Source organism: Pelodiscus sinensis, chromosome 16 (genome assembly GCF_049634645.1).
Source record: "Pelodiscus sinensis isolate JC-2024 chromosome 16, ASM4963464v1, whole genome shotgun sequence".
Classification (NCBI taxonomy): Eukaryota; Metazoa; Chordata; order Testudines; family Trionychidae; genus Pelodiscus; species Pelodiscus sinensis.
In genome coordinates this window covers 36,801,462-36,818,715 of record NC_134726.1, presented here as the reverse complement: position 1 = coordinate 36,818,715, position 17,254 = coordinate 36,801,462, and the positions used below count along the sequence as shown (strand labels likewise).

General features: G+C 54.5%; 2 protein-coding genes across 3 annotated transcripts in view; one reads left to right on the top strand and one right to left on the bottom strand.

Annotated features, from left to right (window-relative positions):
• The window catches only part of CHTF18 (chromosome transmission fidelity factor 18), a 51,765-nt gene extending 50,028 nt beyond the window's left edge, over positions 1–1,737 (top strand). The window contains exon 22 of the mRNA XM_075899806.1: positions 781–1,737. Within this exon, the coding sequence (XP_075755921.1) occupies positions 781–917 (137 nt within the window). The 3' untranslated portion in view covers positions 918–1,737. The remainder of the gene's footprint in view (positions 1–780) is intronic.
• On the bottom strand, positions 1,620–13,572 carry GNG13 (G protein subunit gamma 13). Of its 2 annotated transcripts, none has more exons than XM_006129299.3 (3): positions 12,961–13,572; positions 5,763–5,908; positions 1,620–1,725 (listed from the first exon to the last, which is right to left on the bottom strand). In XM_006129299.3, the coding sequence occupies exons 2-3, from the start codon at positions 5,858–5,860 to the stop codon at positions 1,620–1,622; spliced, it is 204 nt and encodes a 67-aa protein (XP_006129361.1). In that variant the 5' UTR covers positions 5,861–5,908; positions 12,961–13,572. The 2 variants fall into 2 exon arrangements, with proteins under 2 accessions (XP_006129361.1, XP_025043626.1); XM_025187841.2 differs by lacking the exon at positions 12,961–13,572 and adding an exon at positions 8,060–8,507.
• Positions 13,573–17,254: the final 3,682 nt, after the last annotated feature.

The window sequence follows — 17,254 nt, the reverse complement described above, 5'->3', positions numbered from 1 at the left end:
GGTGGAGCTGGGAGAGCAATTTCCACGCTGTGTTGCATAACTGTCTGAAGACATTTATGTGTGGGAAGGATTGGAAAGAAACCTGGGCCATAAAACCAGTCCAGTCTCCTCCACGGAGCTGCTAGGGTAGGGTGAAGTAATAAATATTTCATTACAGAAGCACCCAAAGGCCCAATTAACGAACAATAAAGATGGCTGCCGTTCTGCTCCTGCAAATGTTTTAAGCCGTAATTTTATTTAGGGCATGTCTGTGCTACAGCTGCTTAGCATAGACACTTCCTACGTGGAGAGAGGGAATTTTCCTGCTGCTGTCGCTCGTCTGTCTCTGAGAGACAGGAGCTAGGTTGATGGAACGGTTCTTCTGGATGCAATTAGGTGAATGGGGTTAGGTCGATCCAACTGCTGTGATCAGGGTGTGACGTATTTCACGCTCCTGAGCGACGTAGCTAGGGCGATGTCATTCATAAATGTAGGCCAGGCCTTAATAAAGCTACGTGAGATGCTGAAGTGGGTGTATTATCAGGGCTTTGGAACAGAGGAACCTAGTTTTGAATGCACTTACTGTGGCATCGTGAATTGACTGTGGGACCGCACATAGGAAGCACCATGCCTAGCAATAATATTTGCAGGGGCCATCCTTTTTAGAATCCTATTGGTTCTTCCTGCAGAGTCTGTGGCCTTTGCTTGTTAAGACTTTCCAATTTTAAATCCCTGGATTTAATTTTATTATTGTATCTTTCCTCCCTCCCCCCACCACTCACTTTCTCCGGTCACCATCAGCTAATCAAACATCTGAACAAGACTCTGTCGAAAAACAAATTGGAAAAGCCGTTGGAAAGAGTGATGTTTGGTTCCGATTTAATGAAGGGGTTTCGAATGCCGTCAGGCGGAATATTTACATTAAGGATTTGCTCTAGTGTTCAGAGAAAGAAATAAAAGAGAAGAAACAATACATACAGAACAGAAAGAAAAGCATGACTCAGCCTTCTAAAAAAATGTATGGCTCATGAGAACTTTCCTACGTTTATTTTCTATTCAGCTGTTTGTAAAAAAGAAAAAAAAAGTAAATAAGCAAAATAAAAAAATGTTAAAAACATGTGAAGTATTGCTTTGTTTATTTCATTTATAAACCCCGTCGTTCTCATATTTCGCCAGTGGTGCTGCAAAATTGTATAGTCTACAATATACAAAAAAACTATTGAAATTTTGTTTATAAAAGTTTTTTTGTTTTTCTTTTACAAGTTCAAAAAGGCTTTGTAAGGTTCACAGAAGCAGAGTTAAGCGAGCGCGTAACTGAAAACTACAGAATTAATCATGAGACAGTTTCTGCCTGTGGTATAATTTTGCTTTTCGAGTTCCCATGCATCTCCAATATATTGCATCTCTGACCAATGTACTCTGGTGCTATGTGCTGTTTTTGTTTTTGTTTTTTTAGTATAAAAAAGAATGGCTTCTACTAATAAAAATAATAAGACCAGATGAGGATCGTGTTTGTTGAGTTACTCATATTAGGACACTAATTAAAAAATGTACATTCAGAGTTAATGCAAACTTGAGTATCTTGGATGGAAGCATTTTGTCAGCCACTGCTGTTTGGGAGCGAGTTAGACTTAGGTACATTAGAGGATGCTACATTTTCCTTTCTCCACCCAAGGGTTGCTTTTCATCAGCTCTGGATTCAGAAACGGGTCTTCTGGAATGTTATCGTCTATCCACTTAATCAACCTGCGGAGAAGAGGGGAGAGGAAAGCCATTAGCTCTGTGGGTTTCTCATTGTCTTATTCTCACTGGAGTGGAGATGAAACGTTTCTTTTCATGGCTCTGCAGTAATTATACTTAGTGTTTCCATGGCATCTCTCAGCTGACCAGTGTCCCCCATAAGCTGTGCACTAAGGCGGCCACCCTGGAGAGATTGAAATGCTGCCCCACTGACGAGCACAGCGCCCCTAGCTGACAGCATGTGTTTCTATTTGTGGTGCACATCCACACATGCCTCGGTGCACGTAACAAAATTTATTCCACACGTGGGTGGAAAAATCTTAGTGGGAACCTCGCAGCTGACCCATCCCAGGAGACAGGTAAAATAACTGTTGTCTCAAGAGACAAGGGGGCGAAACAAATTGCCCAAGGGCACAGAGACAGGAGTGTGACTCTAAGGAGAACCCAGCAGGCTGGGAGGAGACTGGGGGTGGTTGTTTTTTTGGGGAGAGCTCGGCTGGCTGCAGGGGGAGGCCGACGTGTGGGCTGAGGGCCCAGGCCTACTGGCCTGAGACACCCGTTGCTGCGTTCAGAGCTCAATAACCCCTTCTGTTTGGTGCTAGCTGATCGTTGCTCTGGTCTAGAGAACAGGGGGGCTATGTCCTCTAGGAGTGGAGGCCCTGGGCGTCCAGAGGGAGGGGGCTCACGGCGGAGGCAGGCGGCTGGAGGCCCTGTGAGGCACCGTCCCGGAGGCGGAGGGGCGAACCCCCCAAGAGGGGGTCACCGCACTGGAGGGGGCTCCCCGAGAAGGGGCTGTTGCGCTGGAGGGTGGGGGTCCGCCAAGGGGCCAAGTGCGGGCACGACCTGTGAGCCGTGACATTAACACCGTGGTGCACTAATAAACCCTCAACCTCCAGCGTCTGAGTGTCCCACTGCTGGGGGGGTGTCTGCTATTAGAGTGAGCGGAATTGGATGCCAGGCACAACGTGGTCCAGAGCGTTTGGCTGCGGTGTCAGGAGCAGTAGCAGTAGCAAGGGGGCAGTGAGTCTCGTGTTCTCCTGCCGTTCATGATCCCCTAACGGCTACAGGAATGATACGGGAAGGTAACAGCAGGGAAGCCTTTCAGGCCCCCTGAATTTCTGCAAATGCAGATCAGCAGGTGAAAATGAGGAATTGGCAGCACGTGACCTGCCAGCCTTCTGCAGACCACAGCTGGAGAACCTCTGTTTCAAAACGCCTTGGCTTTGCACCACGTTTGCTCACCCATGCAATCGGTTGCCCACCCAGGAGGTGGTATTTTTTTGTAATACGAGGGGGCTGTATTCTAAAGCTCAGCCCGCTGCCTGGAATGTGTAAGGCTTACACAGATGGCCTGGACCAGGGCTCGCCAAGTAAGGAAGGCACGATGCATTTTCACTAGCGTTCTCTTCTGCCGCGTGAAACCTGCTCGATTTGCCATCCTCCTCCCACAATGCAGGAGGCGGGGATGCCAGAACTGTCAGTGTCACCCGACCTGAGCGACTGTACGGAATGCTGCATTCTGGGCTACAGTAGGAAGGTGTCAGCGTGTTAAGGAGGGAGTTGGAGGACAAGTAAGATGGCTTTCGGGATGCTTACAGAGCGATTGGACAAAGTGGAAGGATTTCAGCCTCGGGCGCATGCAGGCAGAGAGTAACTGGGCCAGGTTGTGATGACGTGGACTCTCACGTCTCCACCTCCCTGCTACAGCTAGAGAGAACAGTGTGGCCGGCTCTCTCGATACTGGATTTTGTTTTGAAAGCCCCAGCGCCCAGAGTCAGGTGATTTTTATGGGCAACTTTCAATAAACACACATGCTTCTTGCAGCTCAGAAAGCCGACGGCCAAGAAAGAGCCGTGTTTATTATTGCTCACGTGCTCTGGACTGCCTCCATGGTTCTTGGAGCTGGTGTTTGCTCTTCTCAGAGGGGAGTAATCTCACAGCTCGAAAGGGGAAGGGGCCAGGGCAGCTGCGTCTGATGCTGTGAAAGCAGGTGGGACAGCACTTTGCTAGCTGGCTAGGTCTTGAGTTGGATTGGTAGAGGTTCAGCCTCCGGAGGTTTCAATGAACGGTGCCAGGCTTGGACCGTCAAGTCAAGAAGGCATGTGGATTTTTTCCAGCAGAGGTGCCTAGAATGGAGTAAGTCCGGCCACATGCCCTCTGGAATTGCATCAGTATTAAGTCCCAAAAGACCTGAAGGCACAGATGTTCAAATGTAGATGCAAATTCAGGGCCAGCCCTCCCCCCGCCTCTGCTCTAGCACCTGCCTTTGCACACTCATTTTGCACGAGTGTTGCCGAACACCTTGTCCGTGCACTTAGCCTCACTGTTGGTATGGAGATGGGAAGTGATGTTTCTAGGGGCGCTTCCAGTCTGGCTCTGCGGGGAGGAAATGTGGAGGCTCGCTGGACAGGGAGAGGTGTGTGGGCACCATTAAATATAGGCCAACGTCAGCACCCTGCAAGTGGCCACAGTCTTAAAAGCGGGTGGCTAAAGAGGAATCGTCTTTTGCTTTCTAATGCAAGGGGAAGGCCCTGGGAAACAGACGGGAGTGGGTTGGATCAGCTAAAGGAAAGTTAGACCTCTATTAGGAATGGTCTAGACAGTGCTGGGTCCTGCCATGAGGGCGGGGGACTGGACTCGATGACTCTCGAGGGCCCTTCCAGTCCTAGTGTTCTGCGATTGTGTGATAGTTATAGATCCATGTCACCCAGATTTATCCTCGGTGAGCCATAGAATCCCAGGGCGGGCAGAGACCTCAGGAGTCATCGAGTCCAGCCCCCTGCCCAAAGCAGGGCCAATCCCAACTCAATCATCCCAGCCAGGGCTTTGTCAAGCCAGGACTTAAAAACCTCCAGGGATGGAGATTCCACCCCCTCCCTAGAGAACCCATCCCAGCGCTTCCCCACCCGCCTAGGGAAATTGTTTTTCCTAGTATCCAACCTAGACCTCCCCCCTTGTAACGTGAGCCCATTGCTCCTCGTTCTGCCACCTGCCACCACTGAGAACAGCCTCGCTCCATCCTCTTTGGAACCCCCCTCCCCTTCATCTTTCCTGCTGACTTCGAGCCCCCGTAGTTGGGCTTCCTGCAAGCTTGGCGACACTGCCCACCTCGCTGTAGGTATTAGTGCTCTGATCCTATGGTGGTAACAGGTGACCCAGGAAATCAAGGCTGGGGAAAACTGGCCAGACTGAAAGCTTGTGGCTCTGCAATCCTCCCACGGCATTGGTGGTCTCGTGCGGGTGGGGAAGAGACAGTTGCCTAGATAAGATGATGCATTTCAGCCACGATTCTCGGAGCGAATCAGGCACGTCACTCCCATTGGTTTCAAAGCTCCTAAGTACTTTGGAGGATCGGGACCCGAGTATTCTTGGTGCCAATTTATTTCTGGCAAAAGGGACTGAATTAAGGGCCAGGGAGCCTGCGGTCCGGTGCAGGGTAGACTTTCCCCCACAGCCTGCCCATACACCTCACTCCTCCCAGCCTCCGGAGCACCTAGAAGGTATGGCGTGTCTGTCTCAGCCTTTCCGGCGAGGCGGCCACAACAAAAAGTGCAAGGTTATCAGCGGGGCTCCATTGACCTGAGTGGAGCTACACCAGCGATGGGCAACCTGGGCTAGCGAGCGGGCCGCAGGAGTGGCCCTCCATCTCCGTGGGCCGCGAGGTGGTCGGACCCACACCAGTCTGCTGGGAGAGGGTCGTTTTGCTCACTGTGCCCACATCCCTAGAATGGGCGGGGAGTTGTGCCTACCGAACTAGAGCAGCACTGTGGTGGGAGGCAGAAGAAGTGCAGGGCTCTGCCCATCAATGTGGTGTGCAACCAGCCCCCACCTCACGTCACGCAATGGCAAACAACATTTCTCATGGGCCACACTTAGAGCCCCGCTGGGCCTCAGGCAGCCCCCTGCTGGGCTACACCAATTTAGGTCAGTGTGGTCCAAGGGGCCTGTTTGAGAGGAGGGTGCCTGTCCACTGGGGTTTGGGCTGAGCCCCACTCCCTTGGTCCATGGGAGCAGCTGAAGGGGAGGGGAAGGCATCGACTTACTCGGGTATTGTTTTAGATGACATCTCCCGCTTGTAAGCCAGTTGGTATTTCAGGCTGTCGACTTCCTTCTTCCACTGCGGAAGTTCCCATTCATCCATGGTGGTAGGTCTTCCTGAAAGTCCTTTTCAACGTGGCAGCAACCAGGGCTGAAAAACAAAGGCAAATGGGCGCGCGTTAAGACTCCCACCTCCCGTTTTTTCCTCTCAGGATCCCTTCAGGGCTGAACACCTCAGGGTTGGGCGGCCGGGTGCCTCTATCCCCTGGGAAAGACCTCTGCTCTGGCGTTGGCCGAGCGAATGGCTCACGGAGAACGCGGCACAGCCCTCCGTGCACCCCCTCCCGTCATGGGCGTGGCAGTTACCCGGTGAGGGTGGCGCCGTACGTTGCTGTAAGAGAATGTTACCTCGCAACCCTCGGTGAGTTGCGCCCTCTGGCTGCCGTCAACGAGGTCATGCCAGGAAGCTAAGCGTTGGTTACCTTTCCCCGTGGCCCATCACGCTCATCCCCCAAATCTGCTCCTGTCACTGCCCTTAGATGTCGTTCCAAACCTCTGCCAGGGTCTCGTTGGCAGCTCCTTCGCTACAACCAAGACCCCTCCCTCCCCTTCTCTCTATACAGCTGCCATCCTAGCACCCCATGGGAAAAGGCCACCTGGTAGGCCAGAGCCAGCCCTTTTCTGTCTCCTGTGGCACATCGGGATCATGCATCATGGGTCCTTCCCATGGTTGCTCCTTGGTCCAAGGCGACTTCCCAGGATCTAGGTCGGGCTGGTGCCTTCGTTTGAAAGCAAAGCTCTCCCGTGCTGGCCCCCCTCCCCTCTGTAATTTGCATAGTGCATCATACGGCATTATCGTTTGACTAGCAAATCCGTCTGAGTGCTGTGCAGGGCACGGGGAGGGAGAGCTGGCAGCTGGTCCCGCCCGATGGAAATGAAGGATTTAGGCTTGATGCAAATAGCGGCCTTGCAGGAGCGGGCTGCCAGCGGGCGAAGCTCTGACGTGGGTCGGCCGCGTGGTACTTCCCTGGGGGCAGGGTGAATGGCGAGAGAAGCAAAATGTGACTCCCAAGGGAGACTAACCCAACGCGGTTCCTACTGAATGAGCTTGGGGGGGGGGGGAGTTTCCTTTTGGACACCCGGCCCAGCCCCACCATGGTCGGACGTGGGCACCTCGCTCTGATGTGGTGCCTGATCAGTCTGGGTGCGAGAGGCAAGACCCATTTCATCTGAGGGGGCTTTCGGACACGGCGGGAGAGGACCTAGGTCAGAGGAGAGAATGTTGGCTAAATCTCGGAGCCAAAACTGGACTCCCTTGCCACAGGGCTAATCCGCCATTGGACACAGAGGAGGGCCGACCGTTCTCCGGCCAGCTGTTGGCAAAAGCCACCAGGACCCGTTTCCTATTGTCTAATCTCTGACGAGGGCTGTAGGCTGGAGGAAGGCTCATTCAGGGGGCAGGGGGTGGGTTTGGGACTCCTGGGACTGGTGCGTAGCTGCTGGCTCGGCCACAACCCTCCTGTGTCCTTTTGACTTGGGTTCTCATCGGTATTTCACTACCCGTCTCCCGTTAATGTCAACAGGCGCGGGGCACCTCCCTCCCGTTAAGGGTCTGGGTCTTGGTACCTCACTACATCCTTTCAGCACAGGGGTAAATACATCAGAAGCACTCGGATACTGGGGCATTGCAAGCTTCATGGATGCTGGGAGGTCAGGTTACCAACCCACCAGGACTGGCCTGGTGTCTCCTAGCATCAACACCAACCTCCTGGTAACTATTGAAAGCAAACCTGAGGCGTTTAAATCGAATATTTTAAGACACTTTTTTTCAGCTACATCCAGCCTGCCCTGTAAAATGGAAAAAAGATGCACAATTGGCAGTATGCAAATGGCGGGTCTTTTTTCGATGTAATTTCGAAAGAGGCTATTTCGAAATTGGGCGCGTCTGCGAGGCGCCCAATTTGGAAATAAAATGCTCTTTTGAGCCATTCCGTGTTGAACGAGGTTTCCAGGGACGGCGAAAGTGCGCCTCGGCTCTTTCGAAAACGTTTCCGCAAGAGCGGGCGCGTTCCTTGGACGCGGCGTTGCTCCGTTGGGCTATTTCCGGAACCAATGCAGTCTAGACGTGTCGGGGGAAAGAAACCTCCCAGAATAGCTTCCGTCAGCGTTGGCGGCCCTCTTGGAGGCTCTTGGTATCTTCCTGGCCTTGCGGGCCACCTCAGGGGTTCAAGTACGGAGGTGGCACCTGTAGAGTTTGTCTCTCGAAACCGTAACAGGTGGGTTTGTTTGCTGGACGCCTCACCTTCTGATCTGTCATGGTCACCTCTCCATGCCCCTCTTTGCTGCTGGTCATCCCACCCCCAGCAGCTTTGCTTTCCTGCAGCGGCTGAAAGGAACCGTTCGGAGCTTCCTCCTGCAGCGAATGGGACGTGAAGGATCCGGGTCTGTTACCCCCTCGCCTGAGTCAAATGTGACAAGCTCCCTTACTGACGCGGGTGGGGCTTCGGCTGCAGTGAGGTGCTATTCAGCGCCCCTACCGCTCTCCGAATGTCTGGCCCAGCGGTGGCAACCTGGGGCCACACCCCCTAGCCTGCAACGTTGCCTTTAGTGAGGCTGCAGCAAGCTAGATCCCGTGAGGAGTAGGCCCGTTGGTGGAACCCTCGATGGAATGATCCATTTTCTCACAGGGGGGCGTCCCTAGGTGTGCGCAGGAGTGTTATAGCTCTGGCCCTGTGCGGCAGGCGTGAGACACGGTGGGGGCTGTGAACCCCGTCGCATCTCGGCTCTCCTCCCCCGCGCTCACCTTGGTCCCGTTTGTGGGCACAGGTCGGGCAGCTGAAAGGTGCTGGCTTGATGGCCCTGGCCCTTTAACATCCCTCTCGCCCTGTCCTACCAAAGCGTGTGACCTGGAGGGGCACCTCACTCGGTCTGGCTGGGGTTGAATGGACCCAGTCCCGTCAGGCCTTGCTTTCTCTACCACCATGAGTGGTGTGATGGGCCCGTGGTCAGGGTGACGGGCTGGTGAGGTAATATAGAAAGCTGAGTGCAGCCCATTGCCTGCGTTTCTATTGGTGGGGCATGTCTGCACAGGCCTCAGTGCACAGAACGGCCACACTGGGTCAGACCAAAGGTCCATCTAGCCCAGTGTCCTATCCTCCGACAGGGCCAGGTCCACATGCCCCAGGAGGAATGAACAGAGCAGGGAATCATCAAGTGATCCCTCCTCTGTCACCCATTTCCAACATCTGACAAACAGAGGCTAGAGACACCATTCCTCCCCATCCTGGCTAATCACCATCGATGGACCTAACCTCCAGGAACCTATCTAGTGCTTTTCTGAACCCTGTTCAAGTCCTGGTCTTCGCATCATCCTCCGGCAAGGAGTTCCACAGGTTGACTGTGTAAAGAAATACTTCCTGCGGTTTGTTTTAAGCCTGCTACCTGTTCATTTCATTTCAAACAAAATGTATTCTGCACATGGATGGCGAAAATTAGAGGGAACATCGCTTGGTAGCATTGGATTCTTATGTTGTGATGGTTTTGACAGTAGACAGCCATAGTTTTATTTTTAAGTGTTATTTTTAACCTTCCATCTATTTTAATTTTCACCGTGGCAGGAAGTTATGGGAGGATGGTCACCCGGGGGCGGGGGAGGGTCAGACAATTGTTTAAGAGCGTCCTGCGGCCCGATAAATAACTGAAAAATCAAACGCGCCTCATGTCTCAAGCGGCGTTTTTCTTACTTTGCCGCCCTGTACATTTCAGCTGCGGTGGCGGGAGATCTGTGCGTGCGTGCGAGGAAACGGACGGTGCTTGCTATTGACGGCTGCAAATCTAATCCTGGTGCATCACTCACAATCAGCTGCCGGGGGGAGAACAACTTTGTCTGAGGCCAACCACGCCTGAGGAGTCACCAGTGAACGAAAACGGGAAAACTCCTTAAACAAGCACCAGTTTGCTGAGTCATCGTGTTCCCTCCCCCCCTGCCAGCGCTGCCTCCGGTTCCCCTTCCACCTTGCAATTAACGGCTCCAGCTGCCGCTCGGGAATACAGGCAGCTGGATACCCGGCGAAGTGCGATTTCACAGGGCCCAGTCCCTGTTCCCAGGTGCAACGTGTATCTGCCACCACGGAAAATTTGCTCTTCCCTCTGCATTGGGCACAGGTGCAAGCAAGCGTTGTTTCTGCCAGTCCCACGTTGCAGGGAGGCGTTGTGTCCGCCGGGGAGGGGGCTTCCCGTCTCTCGCACCGGCCCTGACTGGAAAGAGCCTCGGCCCCACAGCGTATTACACAGAGGCCGGGCCTGTGACCTCCTGCCCGCTGTGTTTGTCTCCCCGTCCCCTGCAGCGCCCTGCACCTACCTCTGCGCCTCGCCGCCGCCTCTGCCCAAGTTAACGCGCAGCAGCACAAATCACACCCCTGCCTCTGGTTTTATAGCCCGGGCCGGCCGACCGTGTGCTTTGCATGGGCTGCCCGTCGCATGAGCATTCAAATGCTCCGCTTTGATTGCGGTTTGGCTTCTCTTCTGGCGTGTAACAAATTGGACATGCAAACCCCGGCGGGGTAGCGGGAGGGGGCTCTATGATTCCTGTTTTGCATTGGTGTCCGATCAGCCGCGGGGCCAGGGTCTGGCTGCGGGCAGGGGGGTCGGCATTCACTGATAGGCCATCGCAGGCTGTAGTGAACCCAGCTACAAGCCTTGGTAGGATTGTTAGAGGATTATTATTACCATCCCTAATGTCTATCAGGGATGGTCTAGACGGTACGGGGTCCTGCCGTGAGGGCAGGGGGCTGGACTCGGTGACTCTCGAGGTCCTGTCCAGTCCCAGTGTTCTAGGATTATCCCTGCTGGCCAAGGTGGGACGTGTCTGTGCCCCCCGACCTGGTCCTGTATCCAACAGCTCCTGCCCTTTTCCGGCAAACAGCACCCGCCACGGGCTTAACGCTAGCAGCACGGCAGCGAGAAAGGGGCGCGCGGCAAGAGGGGGCAGGGACGGAGACGGGAGAGGCCGAGAGGAGAACGGGAGGGGCTGCGCGGGGGAGAGGAAGGAAAAACATTACAGAACTCGAATTACGGGTGGGGACGGGGACCTCCGAGCAAAAAGCCCAAGGAAACGACCCCAGCGGTGGCCGCCTCTGCTCTCAGGCTGGCTCCAGCTCGCGCGCCCGCCTGCCGGGCTTTGCCAAGGGGAGGAAGGAAGCATTAGCCGCCCTATTTTACAGCTGGGGAAACTGAGGCTCGGCCGGCAGTGACACAGAAAGTCTATAACAAACCCCCGTGGAGTCCTGGTCCCGAACGCCCCAATGCTAAGCTGCTTCACGGACGAGGAGAGAAGCGACGTAGGCAGCCCCCTATGATGCTGGCTTTGGGGTGGGCACAGCCCCTCTGCCCCACGCATCCGCCCCAGTTGCTGCCTGTCCCCGTGGGGCCCCTTGCTTCCCAATAGCGACCCGAGCTGCCCTGGCCCAGGAGTGAGGTGGGGGGGCCGGGTGGTATCCATCCAGCTCAAGCTACCCTCGGCCACGCCGGTCCAGGAGCCCCTCCGTGCCGCTAGAGCCGACGTGGGCGTCAAAGCCGCCGGCGCCCCTTGCGGTCGTCCATGGGGAGGTCACAGAGATCTCCCCCTGCCCCCTCCCCGGGCGCCACGAGTCAGGAGCGCTGGGACCCAGGCCCCCCTGAGGCGCGAGAGGGAGACCTCGGCCTGCGGGAGGGGATTCATCCGTGGGGGGGTGGTACCAGGTGGGCCGACCTACCCGAGCCAGGTCCCTCCTCAGCCAGCCAGCGGCAGCACCGGTGCTCAGGGCCGTCTTGCCATCTGCCGGGGGGGGCGGCGTGGAAACCCAGCTGCCTGTGCGTGGCACTTGGCCCCCGGGGAGCAGCCTCTCCCCCCATTGCATTGTGGGTGGCCGGGGCATTTGTGGGGGAGGTCCTCGACTCAGCTAGTCTGCTGGCTGCAGCCGCATGAGGTAGACCCTCCCTTTCTCCCCACAGCCAGCCTCCAGCACCACGCTCGCTCCCCTTGCGACATAAGAACGGCCATGCTGGGTCAGACCAAAGGTCCATCCAGCCAAGGGTCCTGTCTGCCGACAGCGGCCAAAGCCAGGCGCCCCAGAGGGAGTGAACAGAGCAGGAAATCATCAAGCGCTCCCTCCCCCGTCACCCATTTCCAACCTCTGGCAAACAGAAGCTAGGGCCACCACATCCCTCCCACCGTGGCTAATAGCCCCGATAGACCTGTCCTCTGTGATTGTATCTCATTCTTTTTTGAACCCTGTTAAAGTCCTGGTCGTCACACCATCCCCCAGCAAGGAGTTCCACAGGTCGCCAGTGCGCTTCATGAAGAAAAAACTTCCTTTGGTTTGTTTTCACCCGTTCATTTCATTGGGTGACCCCCCTCGTTCTTATGGGATGGGACCAAGTGAATCCCTTCTCCTGAGTCACTTTCTCCAGACCTGGCCTGATTTTATAAACCGCTATCGTATCCCCCCCTCCGTCTCCTCTTTTCTAAGCTGAAACGTCCCAGTCTTTTTAATCTCTCTTCACGTGGCGGCCGTTCCCAACCCCTCCTCATCCCACACAGCGAGCGCTGCAGCGAACGTCCCCCCTGAAGCTTTTTCAATGCTACGAGGAGGCTGGTTTGGCCCGGAAACAGCCTTGCCTGAGAGGAGGTGGGCGCGGTAACGGTGCTGACTGGCCCGACGTTTGTCGGCGAGCGAGAAAAGCTTCCGGGCCTCGGCAGAGCTCTTTGCGCCAATCCTGGTCACCAGCCGGGCCCGGGACCCTCACACATGTCCCTGCGTGGTGCTCTCGGAGCATCGCCGCGGCCCCCACCCCCGGGTCATGTTATCTGTCCCCCTGCACCCATCCCCTGACCGCCTCAGCAGTCCAGAGGCAGCCCCGGCTTTCTCCCCCCGGGCAGCCCAGTGCGACAACGATCGGGGCGCTACCCCCGGCCAGCAGCTGCGAAGGGCCCCATGGCGCAGGGCAGTGCCCGCCTCCCTGGACTTTTCCAACCGGCAGCAGAGGCCGTGCCAGCGAGCCGGGGGTCCCTGCTGTGGTTACAGAGCGAGGCTGGCAAATCAATAGCAGTGCATGCAAGACGGCTTTGATTTAATCTCTTCCCCTGCCGGGAACCGGGGGAGGAATAAATTCCCCCCTCCCTTTCCAGGGCTGCTTTTCCAATAAATCAAATCTGCCACCTACCTTGTAAGAAAAACGGGTACCAGGAGGAGCTGGGGGGAGGACGACGCAGGTCCCTCCTAAGGATGCGTCCTCCGCTGGCTCCGTGCGCCTCGGTGGCCTTTTCCCGGAATGAATCCCGCTCCGGCACGCTTCCCCGTTAACAATCGCAAATCCTCAGTGTAATCTATTAATGTACAGCCAGTCCAGCTGCCTCCGACACAGCGCCGGGCGGGATAATGAGACCGGCTTTTCCCCAGCCCCCCGCCCCACCCTCCCCTGGGGGATTTTGCTGTTTTACGGTTTGGTCCTGAGCGGAGCTGCGCGCGAGCGAGTTTGCGTCTCGTGCAGATCACGGCGATGCCCTCTGCGCCGGCTAACGGGTTCTGCAGAGGAGGATCTGAAAGCTGGGGGCTCGTTAGTTCTTGACCGGTCTTTTTGCCACGGCTGGTAACAGCAAGCGTTTGGGTGCCATCGTTACCTTTCTCGAAGCTGGTGCGTTAATTGTCTCCCGAAGGGATGCAGGAGCCCAAGGGATGCTCGATAGAACAACACGGCGTGATACAATCGTTACGGTCCCACTCAGCCACAGGCTTTGCTGGATACGTTGCAGACAGATTTCTGGTTCGTGTCTGCAACGTGATTACACCAGAAAAAAATCTCTCACTCTATTTCCAGCTCTGGCTTCGCCACTGAGCCCTTCACACAACTGTTGCCAGCGTTGTCTCGCTATGTGCACACTGGTTCCAGGCTTGTTGTGGTCACATCTGTATGACTGAGCGGGCCACCTTGCCAGCAGCAAGAAATGGCTCCGTTCCCCTTTTAAACTCGTTAAAATGAGACACGGGGCAGGAACAGAAATGATGGCAGATTTTTTTTTTAAAAAATGACCAAAAACTGTAGTGCTAAGAATTCAAGTAATTCCCATGGTGACTTTTTTAATTACTGCCAAACAAAATCTAAAATAACACACACACACACACACACAGAGCGAGGTGCAGTGTATACACACACACACACACACACACACACACACACACACACACACACAGTGCGAAGAGCAGTGTATATATACACACACACACACACACACACACAGAGCGAGGTGCAGTGTATACACACACACACACACACACACACACACAGACCGAGATGCAGTGTATACACACACACACACACACACACACACACACACAGACCGAGATGCAGTGTATACACACACACACACACACACACAGTGCGAAGAGCAGTGTATATACACACACACACACACACAGACCGAGGTGCAGTGTATACACGCACACAGTGCAAAGAGCAGTGTATATACACACACACACACAATGAGTGAGGTGCCGTGTATACACACACACACAGAGCGAAGAGTAGTGTATATAGACACACACACAGAGCGAGGTGCAGTGTATACACACGCACACACACTCACACAGAGCGAGGTGCAGTGTATACACACGCACACACACACACACACAGAGCGAGGAGTAGAGTATACACACACACACACAGAGCGAGGAGCTGTGTACACACACACACACAGAGCAAGGTGCAGCATATACACACACACAGAGTGAGGCGCAGTGTATACACTCACACACACACACACACACACAGAGTGAGGAGTAGTGTATATACACACACACAGAGCGAGGAGTAGTGTATACACACACACAGAGCAAGGTGCAGCATACACACACACACACATAGAGCGAGGCGTAGTGTATATACACACACACAGAGCAAGGAGTAGTGTACATACACACACACAGAGTGAGGCGCAGTGTATACACGCACACACAGAGCGAGGCGTAGTGTATATACACACACACACAGAGCGAGGAGTAGTGTATACACACAGAGCAAGGTGCAGCATACACACACACACACAGAGTGAGGCGCAGTGTATACACACGCACACACACACACAGAGCGAGGAGTAGTGTATATACACACACACAGAGCGAGGAGTAGTATATACACACACACAGAGCAAGGTGCAGTGTAGCCGTCAGGTAAGGCACCTGAAAGACTAGTGTTGAGGCAACATGGTCTTGAACAGAAAACGGATTCAGATTTCAGGGGTCCAGACTGCTCTGGGGCAGAGGGTGGGAGTAGCTGGAACCGGAGTGGGCAGCAGTTACTGCTTATAACGAGGTCTCAGAGGGGGAGCTGTGTTAGTTTAAAAACGAGTTGTCCTGTGGCACCTTAGGGCGCGTCTCCACTAGGCAATCATTGTGCAATAACTAAATTTGAAATCGTAACTCCCGCAGTAGCTATTTTGAAGTAAGCGTTATCCCCCGAGGAAAGCAGGACAGATTTTGAAATAACCACCTTGGTAGTGTGGATGCTCTGTTTATCATTTCAACATAAGAGGGGTTATTTTGAAATAACTGCCGAGTGTAGACCAGTGCTAAGAGACTAACAAAAATATCTAGTGTAGCATGAGCTTTAGTGGGCAAAACCCACTTCTTCAGACGAGGCGCTGGCGTGGAGCTTACAGAACCAAGATATTTATAACAAGGGAAAAAATATCTGTGCTTTGCAGGACCCGTGCTAATGAGGCTAATTAAATGGGCTGGACGTGTTCCAGTCTTAGCATTTGATGTAAAAATGTAGCTGTTGGAGGCAGGGGAGGCTGGCTTTGTAATGCGACATCCAATTAAGTCTTTGTTCAAGCCCAGGGAAACAGTGTCAGATTTGTCAATGCCAGTTCCGCACTGTCTTGCTGTCATTAGCTGGTGAAACTCCTCTGTAGAGGGACGGCTACTTGTAAATCTATGATTGAGTGCCCAGGCAGGTTAAAATATTCTCCTACTGGTTTCTGTGGTCCCATTTCTGATGTCTGATTTGAGTCCATTAATCCTTCGGTGCAGAGACTGTCCGGTTTGGCCAATATCCCTGGCAGAGGGGTACTGCTGGCACTTGATGGCATAGATCATATCAGAGGACGGGCAGTTGGATGTGGAGGTTGATGTGGTTAGATCCTGTGAGGGTGTCGCCTGTATCGATGTGGGGGCAGAGTTGGCAACGGGCTTTATTGCAGAGGCAGGTTCCTGGCTGAGTGTGTCTGAGGTGTGATGTGCGGCTGCTGGAAAGAATTTGCTTCAGGTTAGGGGGCTTGTCAGCAGCCAGGATGGGCCAGTCCCCCAAGGCCTGTGAGATGAGAGATCGTTTTCCCAGCTAGGTTGTAGATTGTCACTGATGCACGGGGGCGGGTTAAGCTGCAGGCTGTAGCTGATGACCAGCGGTGTCCTGTTCTTCTCTTTGTTGGGCCTGTGTTGAGGAAGCAGATTTCTGGGTGCTGGTCTGGCTCTGTCAATCTGTTTCCTCACTTCCCCAGGTGGGTAGTTCAGCGTTACGCATGCCCGATCACGATCCTGTAGCTGGCTGTCTCCGTCAGTGGGATTGGAGCAGATCCGGTTGGATCTTAGGGCTGACATCGACAATGGACAGTGTGCCGTGTCCTGGATGGAAGCTACAGGCATGTAGGTAAGAAGAACAGTCGGCAGGTTTCCGGTGTAGGGTGGGGTTAATGAGACCTCCAGCGTGTCATTGTCAATCTGCAGCGATATATTGATGTTCGGCGCTAAGGTGCCACAGGATTAATTGTCGCTTGTTAGCACGGTTGCCTGAGACCCTACGACAACACAAGTGGTCCAGCTGGTTCCGAGATGGAGACAAGTCTGGTCCATGGCTCTTTGCAAAGTGCTGCTGCAGCCCGGCTGTGGAGCAAGGCCGACCTAGCTGGGACTTAGGAGACGCAGGACTTACCTGGCCACGGCAGCGCTGGGCGGCTGTGTGCCAAGCGAGGACGGGGCCCCTGTCTCTGATGTACACTCAGCGTGGCGACAGGCAGGCGAAAGGGGCCTGATGTGAGGGCAGGGCCAGGCGGCGGCGGGCAACCGAGTGGAATTTGATTGGAACATGGAGTTTGGGATGGGGGAGAGGAGATCAGGAGTCGGGGTGTTCCCTGTAAGTGGGGCGCTTGGGTGGCCCCCCCAAGAGAGAGTCAAAAGCCGCCCAGCTGATTAGCAGAGTGCACGCAGGGCCCCCCCTGCAGCCAGCACCCTGTGTTTTGACTGGTGGTGCACAGCTGCACATGACTGGGTGCACAGAACAACATTTATTCTGCTCATGGGTGGAAAAAGTGAGTGGGAAGATTGGTGTGGGACATTGGATGTGGCTGGGCAAGGAGACTGGCGAGGCTGGCGGGGGAGGTAAAAGATTCACTGATATTTTTTTTTGAAGTTAGGGATGTGAAAGGTTAACTGGCGACCTGGGAGGTACGCGGCTTCCCGGCGTG